Below are 13,315 nucleotides of genomic sequence, written 5' to 3' on the forward strand. Positions count from 1 at the left end.
AATACAATACATTAAAAAAAAAATTCAAAGCATCCAAACGGGTTAATTGAAATACTTATACATTTAGCCACAATTTGACATAAAATTATTCTCTGATGCTTTATTACTTTTTAATGGTTAGGAAGCAGTTTTTTGTAATATAACACTTTGACTGCTAAAAAGCAAAAAAGTTTTTTTACCTGGATAGTTATTGTTATCATTTCTAAGTTTAGTTCCAAATTCATGATTTCTCAGAACAAAATTTTCATCAAAATGTTCCCCGATACCAGGAGCAGTTAGGGTAGGATAAATGCTTGGATATAATGTAGGATAGGGGTTGGAAACCACCGGTGCCGCGCTACCAAACCGCGGCGCGGATGTCGGGGTGATAGGTACGAATCCCGAGTATATAGGATCCGGCAGACTTTTGGAGAATTTATCATTTTCTTCTCTATAACTATCAGCTATTGTGTTATCAATAGTATTATCTTCTATGTATTCTAGAGCACTAAAAGTTGTGGCTATAATTGGTGACAATGAAGGAGTTGTGGGTAGGGTTGAGGGCGACGGTGATGGAGTTGGGGGCGAGGGAGGGGACGAGGAGGGAGTGGGTAACCAGCTGGCGGGCGTGGTGGTTGATCTAGGGTAGACTGGCCGCTGAAACGGGCTGATCCCGTGGTCCCGGTCAATCAAAGGCTCCGTGGCTGTTTCTCTGTCGTCATACTCGGGTATGGGACTGATCACCTGGAAAATATACAACAATTACAAACAAATACATTTTTGCAGTACCTTTGATAAATTCATAAAATTAGAAGAGACTATTTTTTTTATTTAATCTTAATATATGTATAGATCTAATATTGCTATTTAAATGAAAAAAACAGATATTGAGTAACAGATCTGTAGTATAAATGTATATACAGATAGCTGCCTCCAACCTTTTCCAATGACCTTTTTCACCTGCTGGTAAATTGTTTTCTGATACGTGGCTGTGTTAATATTCTTGGCCCAATTGGTTGATTTTTAAAGATCAAATTGAGAGTCGGCACAAGGTCATTACGAAAAGGAAATACAATTATAAAACCATTTATCCCTCTAGTGTTTTACTATAAAAAAAAACTACTACTAAAACTAATTTATTTTTCAGTGTTGAACTTTTGAACTTATTTTTTTTACCTTAGCACCTTCTCCAAAGATCGAACCTCGATGTGATCCTGCCTTAAGTTTGACCGCTTCAAAACCTTCCAGCGCGTCAGCATAATCAAACCCGAGGCCGTCCACAATATTGTAGGGAGAGGGAGTAGGAGAAGAGGGGGAGCTACCAGGGGTAGTGGGGGAGGAGATGTAGGGGGTGGAGGTGACCAGTTGAGATCTCAGGGGAAGAGAGGAGACGGGGGTTGATGTGGCAGGTGGAGGGGAGGGTGTTGTTGAACGAGCTAGAGTGGTTTGACGGTCATCTCGGTTTACCTAAAATAAAGAAATTTTAAAAACACAATTAAACATACAGTTGACTGCAACACTATCTATACCATTTTTATGGTATTTTTTTCATGGGTACTCTCAAATAGAGATAATAAATAAACCAAATTATAAGTATAAAATGTTTATTTTTTTAACAGAGCACTTGATTCAAAAGATTAGAGTAAAACTCTAGAGGGAGAAAAGGTTAAATAACTGTATCTCCTTCTATTGGGTCATTGAAAATCAATCAATGCTGTCGCTTATATTAAAACAGCAAAGTAGCAGAAAATAATTTAGAAGCAGACGAAAAATGTCTTTGAAAAAGGAATGGAGGTAGTTGTCTGTTTATACATCTATACTACAGATCTGTTTAAAAAAAAATAAGGGTTAAAATATATGTTAAATTTAATTAAACTTAAAAACTAAATATTTTAAAATGATTTAAGTACCCAAAGTTTTTAAGCAAATAAAAAGAGAACAATTCTATAAAACTTTGGGTGCCAGTATAATTTACAGTTCAATGTTACCTCCAGCCTTGTGGTAACCCTTTCATATGTAATGTAAAGCAATTTCACAGATTGCTGGCTTCACAAATGAACAAACTTTATGATAATTATTATTTAATTACATGCTACCAAATTGTTGCTTGTTGTCTAAATGTTTTGTTGTTATTTTATGTAGCAAAGATTTTCTATAATTCTGGTGTCTGTTCGTTTATAAGCTAGAATGTCAGGGATCAGATCTAGGACAATAAACAAAAAAAATAATGTACAGTGTACATTAAGAGATATAAGTTTTCCGGAATTTTAATTTAGGGAGTAGATTTGAAATCTGCATTAAATTTTAAGGATTTTTTTTATAAAATTCGTTTTTTTGTATAATTCTTTATCTAAAAGCGGAAATACATTGTAAGTTAATTAATTTTGACCAATAGGATAGGTGGATTTTAAACTACCTGCGCTCTAATTGGTTGAATGATGTACGACATCCAATCAGAGCGCAGATTTTTTAAATCCACCAATCACGGAGGCCAAAATTAATTAACTTAATTTGTATTTCCGCTTTTAGATAAAGAATAATACAAAAAATTAATTTTATAAAAAATCCTTAAAATTTGATGCAGATTTCAAATCTACTCCCTACATTAAAATTCCGGAAAACTTATATCTCTTAGTGTACATCCCCAATGATGATAAATAAAATTGTCTTTTTAAAATATTGTTATCTTTGGCTATTATTTTTAACCACCCGTTTAAATCTTTAACTTGACACCGGTGTCCTGGATAGGAAACAGGTTTTTTTGACATACGTCTCACAAGACCTATGTAGTCATGACTGGGAGACAATGACGGTTCAGTACATGACTTTCGTTAAATCACAGCTGATCATTTTTGTGGCTTTTTTTGAAAATTACTTTTTTATCCAAATTTTCATAGTTTTTCCTTCAAAAATCACAATTTTCTCACATTTGCAGCTTAGTTATCTTAAATTTACACAAGAAAAGTATAATAAATACAGCTGAACTAAGGACTGTGTTATCATTAATAACAAAATCTTTAAGAATCTTGAATAATCTAAGATTTGTAGTCTAGAAATGAAATAAGAGTTATTTGAAGTAAATATTTGAATTGATGTCTAAACAACTCTTGTAATTAACTTTTTAAAAAATATTTCATGTCCCTGTTGCATGCCTCATGACATATTATATTTTTAAAACAAGTTTCCTTGAAATATTAACAAGTTATCCTGCTCAATATTGGTTAAACAATATCTGCTTGGAGTATAACATATATATCCACAACCACAGTTGCCATGTTTAAAGTCCTATATTACCATATATACCAGGCTACAATTGAATATACAACCAGTCCTTGGTTCAAAAGAGCTTAGTAGAAGGTTAATATTTTTAACAAGTGGGATTATCACTTGTAAGTGTTTGACATGAACTTGGAATCCGTGTAAAGACCAGTCTATAGCTGGTCTTGATTGAGTCTCTGCCTTTTGTACACACTGCTTGTCTTTACTACTGATTAAATGTCATAGTGAGAACCACGGAAGGTTTTACATAGGTGAACCTACAGAATGATTATAGATACATATTGGATTCTAAGCTGGATGAATAATTTGCAAGATAGTGTATTCAAGATAGTGTAAGAGCAGCTAACTGACAGGAAAGCACTTGGCTCATAGCTTGAAGAAAATAATAGTAGCTTATTACTAGAGTGAATGTGAATGCTGGTTACATGATCATAACTGGATTTTATTCAAGTGTGATTTCCAATGGCGACTTTAAAATCCAATTTGAAAATTAACACAGGCAAGTTCTTTGTCCTAAGCAGATCAATACTACCCTTCCTAAAAGCTATCAGTAGTAAAGGGACCTAGGAAGGTGTTGAACAGGAAGACCAAAATGTAGGATTAGCAAAGCAAAAATAAAGGGCAGTGTGTCTATCAAGTGGTGTTAAATTTGGAATCATAGACCCACCTGACTTTCAATCAGCAGAGTAGGCGGAAACCATGGTGAATTTCTGAGTAATAGAGAATGAGAGGATATGAGCTCTTAGCTGAAGTAACTAAGGCAAGGGAGTCTTAAAGACCATGTAGCTAGATGCATGGCAGTCTTGGCTTTCATTCATGGAAAGATCTCTCATGACAGTAGTTGGTTCATAGGAAACCAAAGAAGGAAAAAGTAAGAATACTTGAAAGTTTATTCTGAATCTTGAGGTTATCCCTTTATATGGCAAAAATCATGCCACAAGTTCAATAGCAAACAAGTGCCATAAAGAAAGAGTCAAAAGTGTGTGAAATTGTTGATTAACAAACAAGGTCAGAATTCTAAACTGACTTCCATCAAGATTTATAGGCTGGGTGAAACATGTCAGCCGGCCAGAATAGAGGTCTGGCTATACCAGGGTGGAGAGAGGTACCCTGTTTAGTGGAAAGTATTATGAGGCATACTTTTTAAAGTTGAAGGACAGGGACGGTAACTTTAACGTCTTTAAACAGAAGTTTAACATGTGGATTGATAGGAGATAATGTTTTAGTAAAAGAAATTTGAGGGCAATAACTTTATGTTGTGGAGTCAAAGGCAAAGTCAGATAGATTGAATCATGTTAAAGCCAGGTGAAAGCCTTTGGAGGATAAAAGCAGTTCTGACATGCAAATTTATTGTTGAACATTAATTCAAAATAATTAACTCTTACTCAATTTCAAGAATACAAATCTTATTCTGAAAGATCTTGTTATAGGTGATAGCACAATCTTCAGTACAGCCGTTACTTATTATACTTTTCTTGCGTAAATTTAGGCTAACTAAGCAGCAAATGTGAGAAAATTGAGATTTTTTTGGGAAAAACTATGAAATTTTGGATAAAAAAGTAATTTTCAAAAAAATCCACAAAAATGATCAGCTGTGATTTAACGAAAGTCATGTACTGAACCGTCATTGTCTCCCGGTCATGACTACATAGGTCTTGTGAGACGTATGTCAAAATAAACCTGTTTTCTATCCAGGACACCGGTGTTGAGTTCTCAAAGATTTTAATCAAGCCAATGTAATGTATCAAAATACGTATTCTTAAAATTTTGTCTCTCTTTCCAGTTTTTTTTATGTTTTCTTTTGATCTTTTCAAGAAAGTAAGCTCAACTATTCTAAAAACCATAAGATGACAAATGTAACACCAACAAATTTGAATATCTTATTTAGATAGAAATAAAATAAGGATGACAACATCCATAAGTAGCGAAGCTCAAAAATAATAAATGGATATCGGGAAAAAAATTTACTATGGAGCAGTGTAATACAATAATCATTAAACTTATTAAAATAGAAAAATCACGATGCCTTTAAAATCACGCAACCTTTTAAATCACGAAAATCTAGGAATCGATCTAGCACCGCAATTAAGAGAAAAATCTCAATGAAACCTTGATGGAAATATGTAGAATATGAGCATATTCAATCCCTGATAATTTCAGCCGTCAATCCTGAATAGGAATAGAGATTATCATGAAAACCTAAAAATCTAGGAATCGATCTAGCACCCCAATCAATAATCAAATCTGAATAAAACTTGGTGAAAATATGTAAAATGTAAGATAAATTAAACTCTGAAAGTTTCAGCCTTCTATCTTGAAAATCTAGGAATCAATCTAGCACCCCAAATAACAGACAGATGGACCAAACAATGTATAGATTAGATGGGCATATGTCATAGGAATCCTCACGTTTCCCCTATGGCGTTACGAATGGACTGACGGACTTACAGACAAAGTGAATTATAGACTAGCTTCGCCACAAAAAAATCAACGTGTAGCATAAAATAAAATAATGGTATTTTTACTGTTATGACATTACAATTGCCCTTTATTCAAATACAGAAAAGCTCATCTTAGTCATAAATAAAGACATTTATTCTGAAATACTCCGTTTGGTCGGCCAAACGGTCGGGTCTCAAGCGTGTGATATTAGCAGCTAGGGAGGGTACAATAGAATGTTTATTACACTTGTCCCCAACGTTTTAAAATTACGTTATCTTATACATTAGCTTAACAACTTTGGAGACTTTTAATGAATTTTTATTGGTTGATTTATTAAGTTTGAGTGTCCAAACGTTTCAACAAATAATTGTAATCTATAGTAGGGAAATTTTTTTATGTCATTACACGGGACGTACATGAATTTAGCGGTCATTGTCTTATCCATGTGTTTTAGTCTTTTTTGTAACTGTTCTAAAAAATTACTTATCTAGCTAATTAGAGTATTATTTTTATCAGTTATTAATTGACGTTACCTGCCAAAAGTTTTCTTAATTGTTTTTTTTTATATAAAATCGTTCTTTTAATATTGTGTTCATACTATGCCTTGTATTTGATAATAATTGTCCGTTTCCAAGATCTTAAGTCGCTTTTGTGATCTGATGTGCATTTTTAATCAGATAATCGCCTACACCAATGATTTAATTTGTATCTATTGGTGTTTCTCAAATACTAAAGGATGAAATGTCCTTATTTTTGTAAAAAAAAGAATAGTAAATTTTTATACAGCAACTCGGGAGCAAATTTAAAACGAACAGATTATTAGTAAAAATCCTTTTTATAAAGTTCAATAGATTATTTAGGCTTTTATAAAGCAACTCCGAAAAAATCCTACTTTTTAAGAAAGTTTCTTAGAGGTATTAGGTTGATTTTAGATCAATTCTGACGCTACAATCTAACAAGACATTCAAATATTCAATTTTGTATTAACGCTGATATTGTTCGTTTTTTATGAACACCTTTGAAAAATCTAAAATGTGTCAGATTTATTTTTGCCTTTTTAAGATTTATTAACAGTTACTTTGAAGTTTTAAAAATATCACAATAATTTTGAATTATATACAAAAATGATATTATTCTGTTTATTGATAATTAGACTATTAAGAAAAACACTTTAATTGCACGCCCTTTGTCCGTATATCAAAATTGAATTTCCTATTTGCAACCAAAGTAGTATAGCTATTCTTAGTAGCAATGTCAGGCGCTTGATACTGCAATATTCTTTTATATAGTTTTCTTTCTGTATGAAGCTTAAGATTTTGAATACTGGTAAACTGAATGATTTATTATATACAGGAAAGCTTCACTTAGGTCCCGTGATGGTCTTTGGCTATTTTGTGCCCCATTTCTTACCCATTTAAATGCAGATATTAGATGCTAGGGGCGCATACGCTACTAGTTTTAAATGATGTCTAGCCAACAACTATTTGGAAGAAGGTAAACATATGTAAAGATAGAAATACCTCAAACAAACATGGTTATATATGTCTTACTCATCAAATTAATAAACATATGCAAAACTTTGTATTGTGCGTTTAATTTTGGCGAAGAAAATTAGCCATTGACTATACAAGGAAGATATATGTAATTGTTGTTACAAAAAAGTACAATTGTTTTATTCTGTGATAGCGTTGCTTCTCTATATCAAACACAAATATTAGCAACAGTTTAAAGCACATCAATCATTAAATTTGCATTTCGTACTATACTTTACTATAATAGTTTTTATAAGACTGATTACCTCAAAAGTGCGAGACTGCTGTCCATGACACTCTAACGTCAAATCAAACAACCCAGAATAACTAAGGGGAGCAAAAACCTATCCTGTTCTGTCCTTTAAGGTAAGTATTACCCATCAGACAACATCTCTTTGATGGCAAGACCTTTGTCTAGAAGTCCTAACTATGCAAGGTAATGATTTGCTCCTATTTTGGGCCAAGGCATTCCCCCTACTTTGACTATTAATATCCGTCAGCAGCAGTAGGAATTTTTAACGTCTTTAGTTATGATGCAGTGGTAAGCCGAACCTAAGATTCGAACCTATCACCTCCCCGACGACGAGAGGATGCGCAACGTGTTGAGGCTCGGTATTAATTGGGTTTATATAAGACAAATAGACGGTCTAACTTATATGCGCTACCTATAAATATGTAATTTTGTATGAACCACACACTGCATACCTCCATCATCTAATGGGTTAATTTATTCCACACCCCAACACAGTCATAGATAGAGGGATATGTAACTAGGGAGAAATATGCACTTATATCAACTATTTTACAGAATATTAGCGAATTTACTCTATAACTTTAATCTATAATACAAAGTAGCTTGATGTCTGTTCGTCTGTTTGTCCGTCCGTCCCTCAAGATATCGGTAACCACTGAACCGATTGGATTTAACTCTTCCGGGTATATGCCTATTGGTCCTGTGGTGGTTTTAGGATATTTTCTTGGGGGGGGGGGGGTGTGGGACACCCCCAGCCCCCAAAAAATGAAAATGCCCCCCCCCCCCCAAACAAAATTGTTTTCTGGGAAAACTACTTCACAAAAAAATGGCAGCACCAGAAATACCTAATTTTTTTGAATGATTGAAATAGGTTAGGTTAGGTTTATTGGGCAAATAGTAGCCCCTTAACGTTTTGTCATGGCTGAATTAGTGCCTCTGAATGGGTTAGAGCCAACTGCAGGGATAGAAATGAAGAAAAAAACATTATTTTCATTATTTTGTATATATCAAACAATAACATTGCTGCGCTTATTATAGACATAATTTATTTAACTATAAAAAAGATTGTAAAAATCCTTTGTCACTACGTTTAGTCCTGGCAAATTCTCCATGCCACCACCAAAAGTTCCCATACTCAACTGTAATTATAATTTTGAAACTTCCAAAAATGGCGCCAAACAAATTATATAGGATGTTGAGAATTTTAATAAATCTTTTTCCTCTCGCACTACAGTTTTTGTTGTTATTTATACCAGGAATAAGTAAGTTGGTAAGTTGTCTGTGTTTTAAAAAAATCTTAAGACAATGAAAATGATTTTAGTATAATATTTGATATATGAGGTTAGTTTAAAAGCCTAAAAATGGTTGACAATGTAACTAAAATTGAATTTTGATAATAAAAACAAGTAAAATGGAAGTAAATAAGGGATGGAAAGGTCATTGGGTTGTTTATTACACTAGTCACCAAGGTTTTATTTTGACCTTTTCTTATCCGTTAGTTTTGGGGACTTTCATTGATTATCATTAGTTGGTTAAGCAAGTTGAGTGTCCAAACGTTCCAGCCACTAATTGTAGTCTACTGAAGAGGTATTTTAGTGTATCATTATTGAGTATGTACATCAATTCATTGGTTATTGTCTAAACCCTTTGGATCCTTGGATTGTATGCCCTAAGAATTCCAAAGAATCACCGACCTACTTACAACCAAGATTTGTATAAAAGCTGCCCTAATAAAAAAAACTACCTCTGTTGATTGTGTACTTGAGTAGAACGAGGGCGAAGGGGGTGGTGGCGTTGGGGGCGAAATTTCCTCCTCAAACTTCAAAGCTGGGGGAGGGGTGGAGGGTGACGGGAAACTCCTAAACTCTGCAATATGATTTATATTTCTGCGCGGCAGAGAGCTTGTCACCACCGGAGCTTCTTGTTCTTGCTGCTGCTCTTGCCGCACAATGCTCTGCCTGGCTATGTGTGACTGTAGCGGGTCTCGAACACGAGACGTCAACCCTTGTTCTGTATCACTATGATGGTGTTGTTTGTTGTTATTATGGGGGAATTGTAAAGCAGGTTCATCTGCCCCAAAATTTGGCGCGTTTCCTGGATAGTTTCCTTCCTCTGCTGGCGACACTGGCACACTCCATACTTGTCTGCGGTCAGGGTCGACAGAACGATTTATCTCATCATGGTTGCCAGATGTATGTTGCAAAGCATGGTTACCAGATAAATGGACACTGTCATGGCCATTTTGACGTTGCTCTGATTTTCGTTCCGGATGAAAGTTTTCCATTTTTGAAATGAAAAGGCTGACCTCGTCAATGAAGGCTTTGTAATCATCTTGGCCCAACTCAACCTCATTCTAATTATAAATATCAATGTATTATTAGTTTTTTTCACTCAAACCTATTTCTTGACTCTCCCCCACCCCCCCCCCCAAAAAAAAAAAAAAAACACCACCGACCCTAACACCTAATTTATAATTTCAGCCACTGCAGAGTGCCTTAACACTACGGTGCTCTTACAAACTTTACCTAACCTAATACAAGCATTAATAATATTTCTTTTCTTTAGATATTTGTTTACAATTTAGGAAACCACCCTTAAATTTTGATTCCTAAAATTAGTTCTTATTTAATAACAAACCCATGAAATGGTTATAAACTCAGCGAGGGAAGTGGAAAGTTATAGAGAAGTTATGCATCTTAAATTTTTCGATCAAATTTGATGAAATTCCTGAAATATTTTTTTAAATTCTAAACATTATATTTTGAGTGTATTCTAAGTTTTGTATAATTAAACAATTATACATATGAACTTTGCATAATTAGGACAAAGCCCAAAATACATATTTTTTGCACCACGTCGTCTTCCTGTGACGTCATATTCTCCATCTCTTTTTTAGGGATTTTCTTTCCCACTTCTCCTCTCATCTACCTCCCTCATTTTATGACGTCACAGGAAGACGACGTGGTGCAAAAGTTATGTATTTTGGGCTTCGTTCATAATTAGTTTTACTAATTTATGGCCTATAAATCATATTTTTGTATATTTCTTAATTATATACTACACGTTTTGCTAATTCTTAGTATAATTACTTAGTTTACTCATTTTAGGAAAAGACAGAAAATAGAAACAGAAATATATTTTAAAAACTGCATATGTTTGATAATTCATAGCACAATTACACATAAAATCAATTTGACACTTTTATGTCTGTGACTTCAATCTTGATTTTTTTATTTTTTATCTAATTACTATAAATGGACAGTTTTCAGTTATATGAATGTTGTCTTAATGTTTATGAAATTTTAATCTAACCAAAAAATTATTTATAATTTCCTTGAAGGGCTGGATAATATTTTCAATTTCTCTATTAATTGTATCTATATCGTCGTTGTATGAAGTTGTTGTTGAATAGACCATAGCGGTTGGCGGCAAGGTTGTCGGCGGCTGTTGGCGAGGCGGCAAAGCTGTTGGCGGTTGCCGTGTTGGAATGCTGACTTCATGTTTAAATGGCCCTATTTTATGTGCAAAATTTTTTAAGAGATTAATAACTGCTGGATTAGAAGAACCGGTTCTCAGCCATAGTGAAAAATCATGTATAGCATCGTATTATCACAAAACTAAAATAAAAATAAACATTAGGCCTTTCGGGTATTTTACATTTTAATATCCTCGGAAAGCTATAATTCCATGCTAGAAATAACTTTTTTTCTGAAATTGAAAAGAACATCATTTTATTAAAAGACAAAATAGATAACAATTTTTATGCATTTTAAATGACAAATTTAAAACACTGCAAAAATTAGTTTTATAAACATTTTAGCACATTCCTTGATGGGGCGAGGAAAGATGTTGTGGGTAGGGAGTTGTGGGAGCTGGTGAGGGGGCGGGGGCAGCCGTAGACCTCAGCAGGGCTTTGTACACGGGGGATACTGTGGACCAGATGGTGTCCTAGGTAAATGGATTTAGAATATACGTGGATATGATGATGGGGGGGGGGGGAGATCGTCGTCGATTTAGGTCGCTAAAATGAACATAACTTATTGGTCAGTTCGTTCATCCATAAAGAGGGAAGGTAATATGATAAAGGTGGTGGATGGAGGTATCTATATTTTAGATTTTACATGTTTATCTGATGTAAGATTCAAGTAATAATAAATCCATTTCTATGTAGTTAGATAGATAGATCATTGTAAGTTGAAAAAATTTAAGTTTTATGTTTATGTTTATATTGACTGAAAATTCTACATATTAGAAAAAATATGTAGATAAAATTTAGATTGCTGTATACATAGAATGATTATATATAGATAGGTATATAGTTAGGTGGATAGAAAGATACCTGATAACTTCTTAGTTGAGGAACGGGAGTGGGATTATGAGGACTCAAAGAGGACACACGAACTTTTGGAGTTTCTTTAGGTTTAACTTCAGATTCAGTTGTGGGGGTGGGGGCAGGGGCTTTTGTTGGCCCCCGGGATCTGGAAACTTTGGGGCTGCGCATTTTGTGGGGACTAGGGGTAGGGAGAACACGGTGCTTTTCTTGCTCCTAATGATAAAAATTTTTCATAATAATTTTTTAGAATTTTTACAAAATCTTTAACAAATATGTATTTTTTAAATGTTTAGTAGAACGGCAACTCTACGTCAGTGGAGTTAACAGGATTTTGATAAGGAGGTGTGCAAAAATATTCCATCCTCTTAAACCAAATTATTTATTTATATCAAAATTCCTTACCTTTAAAACAGTCTTAATTTCATTTTGTCTGACGAGTGCCAAGTTGGGATATCCTCTTTGGAGGCCGGAGGCAGGCGCCGGCGAAAAACTAAGGGTTGGAACGGCGGGAACTGGCGGCAGAGGCGAATGGGTTGTAGTAGTTGTGGTTGTTTTCTCGTACGGATTTTCGTCGGGGCGAGGAATCATTTGATGGTTGAATTTGTAGACTTGGTCGATTGGCACCCCGACACCGATTTCAAGGGTGTCTGAAATATTCAAAGTTGTTTAAAGAAGGTGTATTAACTTTTTTGCTTTTTATTTAAGATAGCTAGCCGGTGCTTTTAGTAAGTAGTAGATGTAAAATTTTTCATAGAATTTAGATATGCAATCGGTTTTTTGTAGACCTCTTATTTTTTAAGTAATTTAAGTTTTTTTTTAAAATAATTAAGTCGGTTTTAAGGTACTAAAACGCAACAAAATAAAAGAAGAAAATGGCCAGTATGAACAAAAATAGTAAGATCTTTAATTTGACACCTTACTTTTAAAATTCAGTTGAGTAATTATTGAAAAAAGTCTATTTTTTTAACCTCGGTTTAATAAAAACTTTAAACCTTAATATTTTCTCAAACAGACATAAAAACATGGGTTCCTATATATCTTTAGAATCAGAAAAATATTACAAATCCATTCTAAGCAAAATTGAAAAAAGTTAAAACTTAAAAAAATAAAAATGGCCAAAAATATTATATTTTTACAGGCAACACTTAATTTTAACTATTAAACTAGCCAATCAAAAATCTCTAAAATTGACGAATCAAGAAGCTTCACCTCAAAACTTAACCAATAGAATTGACAAAAAAAAAGGATAATGTTCAAACAATATATACAATAGATACTACAATAAAAATAGTGATACTTACATAACATGTAAAGAATAAAAAATTATGAACAAGTATGCTTCAGTCTGTTTATAAACTTCAAAACAATGCAGTTAAAAATGCATTATTGTTTCTTGTGTTTAAAAAATATCTGTTACAGTGTATGTACATTTGTTTAGGTTTTGTTCAGGTTTTGTTCAAGTCAACCCTTTAAAGCCGAAAATTATGATTCTTAAAA

At 33.6% G+C, this 13,315-nt stretch overlaps 1 protein-coding gene across 1 annotated transcript in view; it reads right to left on the reverse strand.

Moving 5' to 3' along the window:
* Window positions 1-13,315, reverse strand: part of LOC145314860 (uncharacterized) — a 107,046-nt gene that overhangs the window by 10,351 nt on the left and 83,380 nt on the right. Inside the window, exons 10-16 of the mRNA XM_080154940.1 lie at window positions 12,221-12,465; window positions 11,825-12,031; window positions 11,307-11,433; window positions 10,798-10,997; window positions 9,230-9,838; window positions 1,156-1,446; window positions 180-723 (exon numbers count right to left, since the gene is read on the reverse strand). Of these exons, the coding sequence (XP_080011066.1) occupies window positions 180-723; window positions 1,156-1,446; window positions 9,230-9,838; window positions 10,798-10,997; window positions 11,307-11,433; window positions 11,825-12,031; window positions 12,221-12,465 (2,223 nt within the window). The remainder of the gene's footprint in view (window positions 1-179; window positions 724-1,155; window positions 1,447-9,229; window positions 9,839-10,797; window positions 10,998-11,306; window positions 11,434-11,824; window positions 12,032-12,220; window positions 12,466-13,315) is intronic.

Source organism: Acartia tonsa, chromosome 3 (assembly GCF_053477335.1).
Source record: "Acartia tonsa isolate MP-2025a chromosome 3, ASM5347733v1, whole genome shotgun sequence".
In the NCBI taxonomy this organism is placed as follows: domain Eukaryota; kingdom Metazoa; phylum Arthropoda; class Copepoda; order Calanoida; family Acartiidae; genus Acartia; species Acartia tonsa.